This window comes from Biomphalaria glabrata, chromosome 10, assembly GCF_947242115.1.
Source record: "Biomphalaria glabrata chromosome 10, xgBioGlab47.1, whole genome shotgun sequence".
Lineage (NCBI taxonomy): Eukaryota > Metazoa > Mollusca > Gastropoda > Planorbidae > Biomphalaria > Biomphalaria glabrata.
Window position 1 is genome coordinate 3,935,804 of NC_074720.1, and position 17,922 is coordinate 3,953,725.

Sequence of the window (17,922 nt, forward strand, 5' to 3'; positions counted from 1 at the left end):
GGATGACAGCTCGATAGATTTCGGAGGGAGTTTTAAAATCAAAATCTTCTTTAGTTATGCTCTTGAAATTTGGGAATTGTCGTTGACATTATTTTTTTGTTTGGTTTTGTTTTATAGAAGAAACAGGGGTAGGGGGTCTTAAACTCAAAACCCTCTTGGCTGCGCTTGGGCAAGTGATGGTCTAGTATTAAAATCTCTCCTAAAATAAACAAAATCAAAGCAAAAAATCAGTCACTCAATTCCGACTTCTGGGGGGGGGGGGGGGACCACAATGATCCATATGATCTACATATAGGCTTACACTACACTCCATAATATCGGGAAATTCGTAAGTAATTTATAAGCTCGATTCATCCAAGTGTATATTTACTCAAACGCAACTTCTACAGGACAATAGAAAATATAAAGTCTATCTTCTTTGTTAAAATCGCTTAGTGTATACATATAGGGCTGTAAATCACCAGAAGTATATGGATATGGATATAGGCGGTTCCGTTATAATGAGAGTATGTCGTATAGTTTAATATTACTCAGTAAAGTATGTTAAGCTCTTTTTTTGGAAGGTAGTGCCAATCACATTTACGGTAGGTACTTACTTATTGTCATTTAAAGTGGCCCATTCGTCGTCCCCATCGGGAAATTACTCTTCTTATCTTATATAATACAGACGTTACTTCAAAAAAGAAGATGATTACGTCCTATGCGCAATGCATTTAGTCATGCATATTAACCAATGTCCTAAATTCTGCTAACTCACTGGTTTTCATGGCTAGCTCAGGCAACCCACTCCATGCTCTTATAGCACTAGGGAAGAAGGACTATTTGTACAAATTTGTCCTAGCATATGGAACGAGGAATGTGCACTTATCTTTGTGTCTTTCTGAGTATTTTATTAGATTTTGTTTTTGTATTTGAAGATTATGGTTCATAGTTTTATGTATAATTGCTACTTTGCTTTTGAGTCTTCTATCCTGAAGGCTTTCTAAATTTAGTGATTTTACTAAAGGTGTTACTCTAGTCAAATGTGAATATTCGTTTTTTATGAATCTCACTGCTCTTTTTTTTTTGTGTGTTTCAGTTTTTTCTTAATGTTTTTTTGAGTTGAGGGGTCCCAAACAGAGGATGCACATTCTATTTTTGGCCTAACCAACGTTAAATATTAACATTTTAGTTGTATGTTCTTATATGATTAATATAAATTTCTTTTTTAAAAAACCTAATGCTTTGTTTGATTTTTTGATAGTTTCATCAATATGGGGATTCTATGACAGTTTTTCATTTATTATTACACATAAGTATTTTGCGTTTTTAGTCTGTGTTACTGGTTACTGGCTTGAACGCCCATATAGCCAGTCCACCCCTATATATTTGAGAATGTAATGATTGTGCGGAGGGAAAGCCATGGAAGTTTTATTTTATTTTTACCCAGTACCAATCATTCTTGAATTAAAACGCCACTTCTCCAATGCACACATTAGCTTTAGATAAATAAGCTTACAGTATTGACTAACTTGGCTTAGAAAGGAACGGATCTTCGATTTTTAATGAAAACACGCACTTGTTAGTAGGCCTGTGCCAGAGGGCGCTGTTTAGTTCAGCTGTCATAGTATTCAGATTTACTCCCGCCTCTAAAAAACAAGAAAAACACAAAATTAACATCTCTTCCTGTTGGATTATGGATATGATATTTACTGAGACTGCTAAGGTATGTCTTATTTTTGCAAGAGTATTATAATTATTAGATCTAGTACATTTTAAAAATATATTTTGAATAAATAACTTAAAAAAAAAGCTATACTCTAGATATGATTCTGCGAAACGCCAGAGGCTTATTAAACAAGAGACTCAGGTACTCTAAACATTTGATGAAAGCGAAGTAGAATAACTAAAAAGTAAGGAGCGGTTTCCCACATTCCAATTCATAACCTTACGTTACAGTAAGGCTGTACATTTCGTGTTTACGACTTCGATTCTACTCACTAAGTGTATCGGAATGTTAAGACTAAGACTCAATGAGTAGTATGACTATGAGTCTATAATAATATTTATAATATAGAATCTAGAATCTATTTAATATTTTCTACTTATTGAGGGTCATAGGGCAGGGCTTTTTTTTTTTGCTAGATAAAAGCTAGATATTCTCTAGCTGTCTATACCCCTTTTTATTATCGATATCATAATTCATCAATTGACATAATCATTACAGATCTAATCTTAAAATCTATGATGTCAATCGATGTAAAATTGAATTATTAGATCTAGATCTAGACTCTATTAGATATAAAGACATTATATTTTATTTATATCAATAATAAAAATAACTTATAGTCCTAAATCTACTACAATGGACTACAACTAGTGAACCAGTGTAAAAAAGTCACTTAAACTTAAAGTGTATTTCCGGGTATCTAGATCTAGACTCTATTACTCTATAAAACTCTACACATTATATTTATATCATTATATATATATATATATATATATATTTCTCATTTACTATTAGATTTTTAGATCTAGTGATAGTGACTTACTAAGTACTAGTCTATACTCATTTATAATACTGTCTATAGAATCTAGATCTAGAGACAGAGTAGTAGACTAGATATTTATCTAGTCAACTCTTCTTTCTCTTAAGAGTTAGATTTTAGAATAAAATTTATATTATTATGGTTAGCTGTAATTATAATATTTTCTTGTATCATTTTTATTTTCAGATGTAAACAAGGCTTGCCAACAAACGTTTCTTATGGTTGTGAAGTTTCCTTAATTTATTTTGTACATTATTTATTTACTGGGACCGTTAGAAGTGCTTTTGTGAACCATTCTTATTCTTTCTGCATTGGCTGTTGGTATCTATTTCTGACAACTTAATAGATTAACGCACTTCAAAATTCATTAAAACTGTGGACTAAAAGGAAATAAACATTGAATCAGGTAAGATTTTTACCTTTCTGTAATTCTGATACATCAACATCAGTCCTTTGTGCCACTCTCCACAGTTTCTTGCTAGTTAGTATTTTCTTCCCATTTCTTTCCTGCCCCATCCACTTTCTCTAGTACACTGTCACCCTGTTCTTTTTTGGACTTACTCTGTGACTTGTGCCATGGGGGTTCTAATCTAAGCTCTATCTAGCTCTGTTGTTGGCATCTTTTCTTAGGATGTGACCAATCCATCTCAACTGCCCCTTGTCTTGACCTCTATATTTCTCTGCCACCTATCTTTCAGAGTTTGGTGTTTTCTATTTTGTCATACTATTTTTACAAAATCATTTCATATGTCACACAAACTTTTATTTTATGTTGTTGTTTTTTTTTTTGGTGACAGTACACCTAGCCCCACACAATTTAAAAATATTATTCTAAAATTCAGAGAAAAGTATCCTCGCATATTATATAAATAATAATTTAAATCTCAAAATTGTATCCTGTTGTGTTTTGAGAATATAGTTAGTGTAATATTTGAGGTAACAATATTGATGACATTCTGCTACATTTATCATTCATACTGCTCCTTTTTATACCCCAGAACAAAAAAAGTTCTTTACTTTTTTGCTCTTAATCAGAATACATGGCATGGTAAAGTTAAAGGATACTTAAAATTGAGTTCTAATGCCTGTACAAAGTATTTAAGAGATTACAGAATCATCCTCAATGTATGTAAACTTGAGATATAGTGCTTTTTTTTTACAAAGGTTATATCAACTCACTCTGGTAAAAAGTTTGTGCATGTTATTTCTCCCACACCCATTTTCAGATCAAGTTTAAATTTTGCACAATTATTCATTGGCATAGACAAGACATAAATATAAAAAAATTTACCAATTAGCGAATTATTTTCTGGCAATTAATTGTTTTGTTTGTTACCAATAAGAGAAGTTAATCTTTCTGTATTCACAGGTATGGAAAAATATATAGGGTTACATTCCCTTATATAATTGAACATATGTTATTTCTCCCTCACCTATTCTCAGATCAAGCTTAAACTTTAAACATTTATTGTACCTAACAAAACATTAATCAATTAAAAGCACTAACCGATCAGTCAATAATTATTGATTATTAATTATTTTGTTTGATATCAAATAAAGGAAATAACTTCAACATTGAGAGATATGGTTGTAAGTGCAGAGCTCTTTCCCTTTGATAGGCTTTGTTTTTTAAGATCTTGTGAAGGTTCAAGCTTGCCTAAGTTTGTTAGTAGATAATTGAATATCTTATGTTGAAGCTCATCTCTTGATAACGCAGTAATGCAACAAATATGTATCTGTCAATTTGTATTCATCAGCCATCTGTCTTCAGGTCACTAATTAGTTTAGTAAGTTCTAAGCATGTGTTTTTTTCCTCTTCAGGATAAATTCTTCCCATCAATTAATTAACTAATGTCACACTTTTAAAAAATAGTAAGGGGTGAGAATAGCTTTTTACTTGAAATCAAACTATTCACAGCCGAGTAACTATTTGTGGAGTGATTCCTTCTCTTATACAATAGAAGCTATTATGCCGCGAAAGAATAGATCTTATTATTGTTTCTTCTCACATACCACAAACTGTATTCACACTTACACTGGAAAGTTTACACAGTTAAGTAAAGCATTCACCTCAGCTAGGGGATACAACTCAAGACGAAAACATCATGACTTGTAGACTCAGGAGTCACACACAGAAACAATAAACAGTTGAGTCCCCTTTGAAAGAATAGTGTCTTTTTAGTATTATTATTTTCTCCTCCTTTGTTTTGATCCCAACACACACACCAGTCGGTTTGGATTGTCTTTTATGTTAAGGGCAAACACATTGGCATTCTTGCTGGTACAATTGAGTGGGTAAATACATCAGTATTGTCTCCCATGATGAGTCAACCTTCTTTCTTACTGGTCGGTGGTACAAAACAATCTATTTCAATTTGTATTTTTACAGTTTATTTATTCATTCTTCCCATACTATTTTTTTTTTTTTTACCTTTTCTTTGGGGATTAGATAGTATTGATTGGATTGTTTTTTTTTTTTTGTTTTTTTACATTTTCGTTTAAAAAGCATCATACAATCATTTATGTTGTGTGTGTCATTTATCGCTGAATCAATGCAGTCTTCCTTTACGCTTACTAAGATGTTATTCTTTATCTTATCTTGTGTTATTACAGACATTACTTAAAAAAAGATGATAATTATGTCCTGATTCTTTAATAATCAGTTTTGGTTTATTTGTTTTTGCATTTATGTACTGAATTATTTTTTGATGTATGTTATAGACTAGTTTACTGGCTTAGAATGCATTTTTTTTTTCTCCTAGGAAATACCACTTAAAAAAACAAAAAAAACATTTAAAAACATCACAATATTTTAAAACAGAATTATACAACTAAAAAAACAATTTTATTGAAATAAAAAAAAAGGGCAAGTTAAACATATTTTATGAAAACCATTTTTTTTAATAATTTTTTTTTTTTTTTCATAGATGAAAACTTAAAATAGCAAAAATGAATCTAAATGTATGTGTGTTTCTTCAATCAGATAATAGTACAAAAGTAAAGTATCCCTTTTAGACCTTGCAATCTATGAGCAGATAAAAGTAAATCTCATCTGTTTATGTAGCCCACTTATCAATGAGGGTGTCATGTGGTCAGCACAAAGACCAACCACCTTTTTTCTTTTCCCTTACTAATGTTAGAGTTGGGTAAACTTCAGGGAATTATAAAATTCCAGTCTTCAGCAGGATTAGAACCCCTTTCGCTCAAAAGCCATTGCTTTATCATTCAGTTAATAAATAGTTTTGGATTAATTTGTACACAGATTTCTCACTAAAAATTGTCTTCATTTTCAAAGATATTCCTATTTATACTTTTGTCTTCATCTTCATAGATTTACATCCTTATACTTTGTCTTTACCGTCATTGTTATCTTTATCTCTTCATCTTTAATGATGTATATCTTTACACCTTGGCCTAACAAGTTTTTTTGTTCATTTGCCACGTTTTGCTTTGTTGATCGACCTTTCTGTCATTCGAACCACTGCCAAATTTTGTTGTACACAACTCTCTGTTCCTAGCCGCGGGTGTAGAGGATTGTGAGCAAAAGTTTTTGTCAGGTTAAAGAAAACTTTGCCCATAGCGATATGACGCACTTGGGGATAACAAAAAAATGTGCGTAGACATTTCTAGGAAAAGCTGTTGGGTTCGGGGGAAAATTACACTGGGAAATATTTTGATCTAATATTTGTTCAAACCAAATCTTAGAGTTTTGCAAAGTATACAACTGACGCTTTGATTTTTATTATTGTAAACGGCATTCTTTATCAAGAGAACCGAACAAGACACTGACCTCAAAACACCCCTATAGAGAGGAAACTATAAAGAGAGCTGCCTGATTTGAGAACCACTGCGCAGTTCGTTTCGTATATTGGTCTAGTCATCTAAACGCTCCAACATAACGATAAGAACCAGAAAGAAGAATCTGTTATCTGATGGAAAGTTACGGCACCACACTTGATCTGTCGACTCTCTCTCTCTCTCTGTCAGAATTTATGCCTATTCCATAGACTGACCCGTCTATTGTTTGATGTTAACCTTCCGTCGCTACCTCTGTCCGTCGCTCCTTCTTTCCATGGCACTGCTCCCGCAAAGTTTTTGCGAGCCCTGAGGATTTCATTATATGATCATACAGTCATGGGTCCATGTTTCGGATTTTTACGTTTGTAATGCGGTCTTTGTATGTAATGTCTAGAATTCTTATGTAACATCTCAAATCTGGAATATTCTGCAATTGGAGTTCCAACATTCGCACAATGTGGCCATAACAAAAGCCGTGCCTCAGTCTGACCTTTTGTGCTATTGTCTTTACAAATTGTCTGATTGGAGAGGTGTGCTTCCGGTTTCTGGTATCTCTATTATTGCGAGTTGTTTCTGTGGAATCTTTCATAAATGCTCACGAAATCTGCTCCTCTTGCTGTGGCATTTTTCCTCTTCATTCGTTATTGTCCTTATTAACTCTTTCTCTCCTAACTGACGATGCCAACGTCGATTCCACTAGAATGTGGTAAATAATTACGGAGAGAAAGAGTTAAATTAGACATAGTCACTTGTTACTGTGGCTTTATCTTGCTGTGGCATTTTTTCCCCTTCATTCGTTATTGTACTTATTAATTTAGACATAGTCATTAGTTACTGTGGCTTTATATTTGGATGGTCTGCGATTTACCTATTGGCAACACAAGCTATAGCTTAAAAATATTTAGCACTGACATATAATATCTGAACTTGTAAGGGCCCCAAAAAGAGGCCATACCGCATATAGTTAAGGGCATTTTTTTGAAGTCTACAGTACTGCACTGTGGGATTGTGGGACTGGTTCGTTGTGTGTTGTAGCAGGTTCATATAAAAAGGGTATGCGACCTGTGGCGTATGTTGTGCTTTTGATTCGTGACTTCCGGTGTGTGGGGCAACTATCTCATTAAAGCAACCCAGTGCACCTGCGTGTTTGTATACACATCTACATCTACCCCTGTTCTGTCCCTTGTTTTCGATCAATGCCTGTTATGTCCCTTGTTTGTGAGAGAAACTAAAGCGAGTTGCGTGATCCGTGGTCATGGATCAAGGCGCTGTAGAGAAGCAGCTGTAGGATTGGAGCCCCGCTTGAACAGGAGGCCAATAACTTCTGTGCTGGTCACACAAGTAGTAGACTACATATCACGAAAACCAGATTCTACTAGTCCAGTGCCGGTCTTAGATAATCGGAGGCCCTAGGCGGCTGCCTAGTTTTCTTTTGCCTTAGGCCGGCCTTCACTAGTCATTTGTGTTTCGTAAGGTTATCAGAACATGTTTAGTAAGGTCAATTTAAACACATATTTCTTTTTTTTTTTAAATCTACTCCATAGGTTAAAAAAAATATTTGAAGGGAGTAAAAAAAAATCCTATCCCTCCTATTGGTTCCAGTACTCCTTCCCTAACATAAGTCTTCCTCAAATGTTATTGTCTAGTCGAGTTGTGACTAAACACTAAAGACAGTAAGAGTAAAAATTCAGTCGCTTGATCATTAAACAAATAAGAAGTGAACTTTTTAACTAAGTGTGGATACGCCTCTGCCGATTTTGCCCCTAGCAGGGAGCGTTGCTTCCTTGTTGTGTTTGTTGACTCGCACAGCCTGTGTAAAACCAAATCCAATATACATCACATACTTGTATCAGAGTCGTCGAAGTGTAATCTAACAGACAGGGGCGTAGCTAGCACCCGTATCAGTCATTTAATAGGCAAGGGCGCCGCTAGCATTGGTTGCGGGCTAAGTAAGAGATAAACTTATTTAAAAAATAACACAAATCTGTATACTTTTTTTTTTAAGAGTAGGCAAAGAGAGGTATTTCAAAAATCATTTAAGATTGTGCAATGTCCCCATGCCCGATTTTTAAAAAAATCGGGAAAAATTATACACCACCTCTAACCGAATCCCCCTCTCTTCTGTCTCTCTCTAAAGGTTATATATCACTGCTAACCGACATCCAATTCTCTCTCTCTCTCTTTCTCTCTCTACTTTCCCCTGTGTGTTACTGACAAGATACACCAAATGCAACACAATAACATCTTCCCACCAAGGTGTATTGTGTATGCTGTCTGTAACATCTCCTCCCCATGTGGTATTCTCGGGTTACTTCACAGCACTGGCTTGGAATGTCATTGGATCTAAATCACCGGCTGCTAGTGGCAGCTTCAGTATGTTGCTGTAGGTACGCACGGGCCGAGCGAATTCTTTTTCGACCAAATCATTTTCTTTGCTGGCTCTGGTCTTAAACCTAAGGCAAAGAAATGGTAATGGGCTTAAAAGACAAAGACGGACTGTTAAATAAAAAAAAATACTTCTATAACGAAAGTAATCAACTTAAAAATGTTGTATCTCAATAATCATTGGCAGTGCATTGGCATTTTATCAAGTGATTCAGCTAGCAATCAGACACCAGTCTCTCTTTATTCGTTTTTTTTTATTTCGCTTTGTAAATTAATTAATATTTACATACAATTAACATTATGATTATACTCACATTTTCCCCCTGTCCTGAAGTTTATACATATTTGACATGATTATGCTTCTTGACCAAAAGTTGTGTTTTGCATTATACATTTCGCTCTATAATGGGAAACCAACATTCTTGGGATATTTTGTTTCGTTGGGACATTGAGTTGTTCCTTCCGAGCATCAAGTTTTGTAGCTACCACCTTGGCTCGCTCTTGGCTACATCGTGCTGTGTCTTCTCCTCAGTAGCCGTACCGCTGTAACATGAGCAGCAGCCTTGTCCGACACGAGGATTCCTTTCGCTACCACGAACAGGGCGCTCCTGGCGACTACTCCCTGAACGACGTGTCCAGGCAGAACTCGGATTTTCTGGATTCCTGTTTGTAAGTACAGTTTCCATTCATTACAAGAAACCTCTCCTGCTTTTTGGACCAGTTGCTCAATCTGGTCTGGCTCTTCTGCATCTTCAAAAAATCTGGGCTTTATGGAGTATGGCTATTTATACTTAAAAAAAAAAATGTATTGTCTTTACTGCTAGCTTATTACTAAAACTGGAATAATGTAATAGAGAACGTCGTTCAGCTTTCAAAAACTGTTTTGTCTTTTGTTGTAAAAGTAAAAGCGAATGTAGATTAAATGGCGTATTCAATGCATGCGACTGTTTGATCCTCATTCTCTAGAAAGTGATAACTGGAGTCATCAAAGCTTGACTAGGCCCAACGCTCTCCAATCTTTAGTGTTTACTTCTTCAAGAAGAGTCTGGCACTTACCCATTGGATTAAATTGAAAAAACTTTGCCTCGATTCGAACTCGTGACCCGTTAGTTCGGACGCAAACGAGGCGAAAGTCTTCTAAAGGCAGTAGTAATGTCCTGATACCAAACTGCACAGGCTCACACTCTTGATCAGGATTGATCTAAACAGGCACTTTTTTTTGTTTAAAACGTGTGCAAGAATTGGTGGACGTGTTTAGTCAATAGTCTTACAGTGATTGACTTATCAGAACACGTAATATTTCTCTTTTTTTCTCTGGATAACATTTTATTGTCCAGCTCTATATCTCAAGACTTTGCGTTCCAGTTTATATATTTAAAAAATTTGATCGATTATTTTGGTCTTATGGTATGTTTCTGAGAATGTTCACAATTTAACTCTTTCATGTAGTCTGCGTTAAATAAACTTCATCATTCACTACAACAGTAAGTTGAAAGACACTCGTCTGCGGTATATGCCATTCGATATTGACACAGATAAAGCCAAAGTGGCAGAGGACTAGATCCTAGTAACTGAAAGCCAGTCTTATCATAACACAAAACTTAAAGGCTGCCTTGTTGGGCATGATTACTTGAGATAACAGTCGCTGTGGCTGACATTAAAACTCTCTGGAGTTAATTCTACATTTTCCCACTCCAGCTGAAGATCTGATGAAGGTGTAAAGGGGAGACTACTTGATACAATGATACAAGTTTTATTTTATTGCTATCGACTTTTGGACACCACATTGCTTTTTATGGACAGCTCTGGAGAATTCAGCTCTGTGTCCTAGTCAGTGTGTGTCTTCATTGGTCTGTAAGGGGTCGTTTATCTTATCTTATATAATACAGACGTTACTTCAAAAAAAAAAAGAAGATGATTACGTCCTACGCGTCATGCATTTAGTCATGCATATTAACCAATGATCTAAATTCTGCTCAGGCAACCCATTCCATGCTCTAATAGCACTAGGGAAGAAGGAGCATTTGTACAAATTTGTCCTAGAGGAATGTGCCTTTTGAACATCCGACATTTGGTATTGCACTTGCACAAAAAAATTGTTGCATGTGTTTAAATGTGATTAATGTAACATTTATAATATAGGTGTCCGAGAACGTGCATAAAACACAGAACAGAATGTGATCTTTTAGTGCAAACTTATCAAATAATAATTTAAGTTGATTACCGAATCAGCCAGGAAATCCATTCAGCAAAGTTTAAATCTCTTCATTAACATGCACGACTACTTTAACCCATGGAATGCGCCTAGGACGTCTGTAATTTATAAGATAAGATTCGAATGAAATATTCGAGTAGTGAAATACAACGTAATGGGTTAGGCTAGAATAGACACGGACAAACTGTTTTCCCTGTAAAAATAAGCGTTTAGTGACATCGCTAATACTGAAGGTCTGTACGACGTGGCAACGAGCTATTGGTCTCCACTGCCCACAAGTTGCGACGTTGCAGGTCAGTGTTGAATGAATGTCGTATGAATTTTATTTTGATCGCTGACCAGCAAAGAGATGGACGCGAGTATCTGGATTACAACTTATTTAAGAAGAACTTTCATACATATTTTGTATGTTACCTTGTCTCTCGGGTCACCGGGGTCATGACTTGTCTTGAGAGTTATCAGTCCAGTGGTCGGCGCCCCTGTGAATCTTCCTGAGCAGGAAACTGGATCGTCTTGTCAGACAGCTTTGCTACAACGCTCCCCCCCCCCTTTTTTTTTTGTTCTTGTAAAGGAGAGGGTTGATGTCAAACGATTTCCTTAAAGTGTCACTGTTCTAATTCTCTATTGTGCCAGTTTGTAGGTTGAGTGTAGGTGGGGTGAGGGGCTGCCATGGAGTCAGTAGACCTTGACCTTTGTTTCTTTCTACGTCAACCTGTTTCCTACCTACGTTCCCCCAGTACGTGAGTCATGGGAAACATTGTGGAAATAGTTAGAGCAGCGGTGTCCTGCGGGTTTTTTTTGTTGTTGTTGTTGTTTTTTTAGTTAAGACCCCCATTTCTAATGTCCAACTTAATAAATAATTATTTAGTATATACTCACTTTATAAGGGGGGAAAATGGCATGAATATTCATTTTTATTTTCTCGCATTACTCTTCATTGGCGACACCACTGCAGACCCATCCCTTCCCCAACTGAGGGCTGCTACATGCAGTCGGAGAACCACTGATCTTGACATTCGGAAAAAGATGGAGGCCCGTTTGGTGTGCCCCGCGCTGATATACAGTAGGTTTACATAAGTATGAGAAGCCCTACTCTAAGCGGTGGCTGAGCGGTAAAGCGCTTGGCATCCGAACCGGGGTTCCCGGTTTCGAATCCTGTTGAAGACTGGGATTTTTAATTTCGGGATCTTTGGGGTCTCTGAGTACCTGGCATTAGTTGTGAAAAAGTAAAAAAAAACAAAAACGGTTGGTCGTTGTGATGGCCACAAGACGCCCTCGTTAACCATAGGCCTCAGAAACAGAAGACCTTTGCATCATCTGCCTTATAGACCACAAGGTCTAAAAGGGGAAAGTTTACATAATTATGTCAATGAGTATCAAAAAGTGTGCCTTTGAGTTCATTCATCGTTATGGTCGAGCTTGTGTCCTAATGTCCTAATATACACGTATATGTGCAGCCACCAATATGTAATATTAACATTTAAAGTAAAGTAAGTATAGTTCCCCTTTCATACCTTGTGGTCCCCATTAATGTCAGGTACCCATTAGAGCTGGGTGGACTCAGAGGCGCCCGAAGATCCCGAAATTAAGAATCCCAGTCTTCGAACCCCGGTTCGGAAGTCAAGCACTTTACCACTCAGCCACCGCGCCTCCTATATTAACATTTAGATCTAGCCTAATCTGTGCTGAGCTCTCTGTTCTGCGTGACGGCTAAACCAACTTGGCAATGGTGCCGTGAAGATAAAGTTTAGGAAGCATGTACTTTAAAAAGTTCAGTTCAACCCTACAAGTGTAGTAGTATATGGTATGGGGTCTTGGGATACACTATGGATATCTAGTTTAAAACTAATAATTTCCACTAAAAATATCCATTCCAAAACCACAACTGACATTGACGTACAAGTTGTAGTTCTACTTTGTTATTGGAATTACAGCAATTAAATAGACAACACGAATTACTTTTGTAATCTTGTGTTTAAAAATGGTTAATGTGTGTGTGCATAAATGTATATATTTTGCATACTTAATAAATAATTTTTAGATTGAAACGATTCGCTCTCATACCTAAATTTGCCGCTGGCTCTGTTTCTGACAACGCAAATAGAACGGCTTTACCCTCCGAGGACGTTAATACTGAAGTATTTATAGATCAGGCTTAGAGCAAAGTAGCTTAGCTTAGGATGAACGAATCTTTTCAAAGAGCTGAAATTTAGACATTCCCATAATGCAATTACGTTGTTTTCAATGCAACTTAAAAACAACACACATCCACACATAGTGGTTCCCTTTAAAAAAAAAAAGCACCAGGTCCGTATGGCCCAGTTCTCAGTGTGTAGCGTTGTTGAAAACAAAATACAACTGCCTGTCATATTTAAATACGTGAAGGTGAAAAACAAACTTTTAGGGGGCAGAACTAATGCCTCGGGTTTAACTTCGTCTCTCTCCCTCTCTCTCTCTTTACTTTTTTTTTTCTTTCAATATTCTGTGGATAAAATTCCTGAACACAAACCTAGCGGCGCTTGGCGTCACCGTCTGTTAGTAAGGCCCGCGGAGTTGTTCAACCCGTATGACAATAGCCGAATATCTGTTTGAGCCAATCAGGTGTTCTTCAACCCGACCTATATTTAGACAGGAGCGTACTACTCTCCAACCCTCCTTTCCTTTTTTTTATACACACATACACACACAAATAAGCGCACACCTGCACACACACATATATACAAAAAAAAAAAAGTTCTTTGCTCAGTGCTTCTCAACTAGCAATGAGGAAAAAAAAGGAATCCGAAGCTAAACATGACGAGAGCTGTTTGGATGCCATGAAATCTGGCTTGTTTAGGGCTTTTGTACATTGCGCATTGAAATCGTATTAGTCCGCGTGTTGGAATGTTACAAAGAAGCCCGTGTCAGATACCCCACTTTTTGAGAAGCCCTACGCTAAGCGGATTCCAGTTATCAATATCTGTCGCCTGTTCGCGCAAGAGGTGGGGTGGCGGGCGGAAGGGGTTAGGAGCGAGGTAGACGAGACTGGTAGAGGGAAAAAAAAAGGGGGGGGGGCAGCGGGGTGGTCACCGGTGTGTAATGTGCACTTTGGCGGTGGTCGTTCCCGTGTCATTTTAACAGTTTTGATAGCGCATTAGTTAGCGTTTGTATGCAGCTTCATCTAGGTCTAGAAATCGTCGCATCGAATCAGTTGTGTGTGTGTGTGTGTTTCAACACTGTTTGGAACTGGACGTCGGGCGCCGCATATACATTCCTCGTGTGTTATAGTCACGTGACCAGCTGGACTAAACTAGGTCGGTTCATATCAATAGATCGATTTCTCATGGTTTCGTTTCAATGGATGTATACACGCAAGAGTCTGTTGTGATTTAGATCTAGAGGTCTGTATTATATAGACGTGTAGTATCTAGATCTACCAGCACCGTTTGGTTTACAACTGGAAACAACAACAATCTATCTAGATGATACGGATCTAACATCTGTGTTGCTTTTACGTATCCGCGACTGACTTGTGCCATTGTGTGTCCACTTGCTTGTCAATAGACTACATCTGCTGCTGGTCGTGTGTTTATTTCTCTTTGGATTATAGACTCAAAGTCTAGATTTTTAGATCTTTTAAACATCCTCTGCAGACCAGTGAAGGATGGACTATGGCTATTAAATAGGACTAAGTGTTCCTATATTCCATACATTCAAATTTGTAGATCTAGATTTAGATCTAGTCTAATTGGTGAGTAGAATCTAGATCTGCAAAATTATGTAGATATATCTATTAATAGAGTAGATAATATAGATTTTGATGTAATCTATACATTTTTCAATTAACTTATTTAGATCATATAGATAGCAGACACATAGGCTTGGTGTTTTGTAATGCTCAAAATTCAATCACAATAGAAGTAAGTCTAAAGTCTAAAGCATGCTTTGACATTGCATTCATGTATAGATCTACCCACTAGGAACGGGCATAGAGTTATATGCACAGACAGATACCTACCTGTTGTTGGCCTCCTTCAGTCGGTAAGACTATAGTTCATCTTAAAGAGCACTGTCTCGTGTGACTGTAGAGCCTTATTTTTGGAGGGACACTCCCTTCCACGTATATCTACCTATAAATTTGGTTGAGTTACTTTATTTACTTGTGGGCTTAATGAGGCATCGTTCAAGTTGTGGATGAGTAAAATAAATGAGTATATACTATAATCTTACAAATATCCAGATCTTAGATCTAAAAGTTGTCGGATGTTTGATCTACGGTATATTTTAAGGTTATCACTTACCAGACTCCGTTAATTTTCTCTTTAGGTGTAGCATGAACCTTTGTAAATCAGAGTTCATTGAGAATAATGAAGTTTAATAACGGAATTAAATATAATAATTAAAATGGACATAACTGGACGGCTGTCCGTGTGGTTTACGCGCTGGACTGTTGTCTCGAACGTCCCGGGTTCGAACTGTGCCCTCCACCCCCCCCCCCCCCCCCGGGGCCGTCTTGTTGGAAGTTTGGGCTAAGATGTAATTATTTTCAATTCTGAAGAAACAATTCGAAACATGTAAAAGAAGTTCTGATTGGCTAAGCTGCTTGCTCATCAGTTGGAACGTGTAGAAACAAAAGTGATGATTGGTCACTTCTTTCCAATGCTCAGGGATCAACACACGAGAGATGGAAGTCTAGCAGATTAAACGTGAGATTCTCCCTTAAGAGATACATTTGGATGAAACTCTAAAGTAGAAAACAGACACAGAGGTTTATACAGGCCACCCGCTTTGTTGATGTGTCTGTTTTGAAATGGAGTTATTTTTAAACCGAGAGAACCAGTTTTAATGCAGTGGTTTTCAAGTGGAAGAGAAAGAGGTCTCTGTTGCAAGGGGAGATACATCACGTCACATTCCCTCTAAAGTGCTAGTGGGTTGTCTCGCCTAATTCGTTGAAATTAGCTGAAGATCTATAACCAGACATCACTTCGACCATGTATAGGTCATTGTCCTTTCTGCTCTGTCGTCTGTTGCTTTCTGTGTCCTCTGGTACGTGCGTCGTTATCTTAGTTATCTCCCCTTTTCTCCCGTCTACAAACTTTCCCCCCTTCTAAGAGATATGTAGGAGAGAAATGACGTCTGGACTAGCTCCTTCCGGTCTCTGGGTAAAGCAAGGGTGAGAACTACAATATTCCTGCCTATAAATAAATAAAACAGATGGAAGCCAGCGATATGAAGCTAAATGATCTGGCCACCAGATAATTTACGTTCATAGTTGAGTGAACACGCTGGAACCAAACAAACGAAAAATCTATTTACAGTTGGCTGACATTTGTGTAAATAAAGAAAAAGGGGGAAAGGCGGAAAATCGAATTTATTTTCTTGGAAGAGAAAAAAAATCGTCCAGTATTGACAAGTTGGTATTTGTAGATCTGTTTTCTATCTCTGTGTGCATTGACTTACTCTGGCCACTCACATCGTTGACCTACTTTGACTGGCGTGTCTCGCCACTGTAATGTCAATTTAATCCTATGCACATGTTTGCCAATGTCTCTCTGACACCACCGCTACCCTCGACATGACCTCGAGAATCAATCAAGTTAATTTGTTGATCAAGCCGCCGGCTATAAAGCTCACCTCTCTTGCTCAGTGCCGGCATCACTGTGGACGTTACAAGTGGAGGAGAACAAAGTGAATACCCGTTCCGTTTTCTAAATATATCCGCAGCTAGATCTCTCATCCCCAATTCTTGAATTCCTTTGGCTTTGTTAGATACTGTTTGAGATTAGATACTGTTGAGGTTGAATCCTTCTTAAGATCTACTCTATAGTAAAAAGTTAAGTTCCCCTTTCAGACCTTTGTGACCTATAGGGCAGATAGGTCCTCTGTTTCTGTGGGCCAAATAAAATAAGACATTAACTACCCAATGCCGTTATGGGATGAAGTTAGTTTCAAATTCCCAAAGATACACAACAGGTGTCCTCAAATGGCTCTGATTGTTCTCTTTGCACTTTGTGTGAATGAAACGATGTGGATCTTTAATTTGAAGTCACTCCTGCGATGTACTTGTTTGTGTCCCTTATCACCGTGGTTTTTCCCCTTGGTCTTATAATACAAAATAGTTCACACGTTGAATGCCTACATTTTTATTACTATACTCTTGTTTGTTTTGTAGCAGGTGATTTAGTGCAACTTTGTACAAAAGTCTCTAGAAGCTCTTTGTGGATTTGTAATTAGTATTCGTCCTCTCTCACCTTCTTCAGCGGGTCTTAGGTTTCAGTGATAGGGACTACCGAAACATTTCTCAACGCTTGAACTGAAACTATTAGTTTGAGATTTGATTTTTTGGTAAGTGTTTTGGTCACAGAAGTAGTCTCGATATGATTCTTCTTTGAAAATAAAGCAATGACATAATATTTTGTACAATGTCTCATGACACGCATTGTTGCATGTAGTACGAGTCGCATGTACTATCGATGTCCTTGGCTTGAACGTCTGTCGTCTGCTTTCTTGCCGAGACCTATGGAGACTTGAGGATAATGCAACAGTGACTTTGTGTGCTGCTGGCAGGTTACTGTTGGCCTCACAGGTCACAATCATCAGGCCATAGTTTGTGTGTTCATCTTAGTACATTTTTTCAACAATTAGCATAAAAAAAAATATGACAAAGTTTGGTGGAAGTGATTCACAACCCAACAATTTCATGTTGTAGCTCAAAGTCTCTGTATGACAGTATGTTTTTAAACACACACTAGTTTTGGCGTGGAATACAGTTTTTTTTCCCCTAATCAAAATAGTGGCCCATAAAAAGCTACATTATAGTCATACAAACCGTGACCCCCATATCGAAGGTGCCGTACAAACACACACACACACTCACACACAACCGAATAGTTTGGATTAAAAACGTCTCAGTGCGTTTGTAGATAAAGTCACACAAGATATAAATAAAGCTCTATGTGATAATAACTCTATAATAAATTTTCAGGATTAATAGTAAGGGAATAAGTAAAGTTCCTT

The 17,922-nt window shown here is 37.1% G+C and overlaps 1 protein-coding gene across 10 annotated transcripts in view; it reads left to right on the forward strand.

The window, feature by feature from the left end:
- The first annotated feature begins 1,547 nt into the window (after positions 1 to 1,547).
- Positions 1,548 to 17,922, forward strand: part of LOC106075206 (splicing regulator ARVCF-like) — a 60,461-nt gene continuing 44,086 nt past the window's right edge. For 3 of the 10 annotated variants that reach the window (XM_056042996.1, XM_056043000.1, XM_056043004.1), the window contains exons 1-3: positions 1,548 to 1,705; positions 2,715 to 2,934; positions 9,247 to 9,380. In XM_056042996.1, coding sequence (XP_055898971.1) covers positions 9,262 to 9,380 — 119 coding nt within the window. In that variant the 5' untranslated portion in view covers positions 1,548 to 1,705; positions 2,715 to 2,934; positions 9,247 to 9,261. Of the gene's footprint in view, positions 1,706 to 1,999; positions 2,020 to 2,714; positions 2,935 to 9,243; positions 9,381 to 13,999; positions 14,657 to 17,922 lie in introns of those variants that run through there. The other 7 variants (XM_056043001.1, XM_056043005.1, XM_056043006.1 and 4 more) reach the window with 5 other exon arrangements.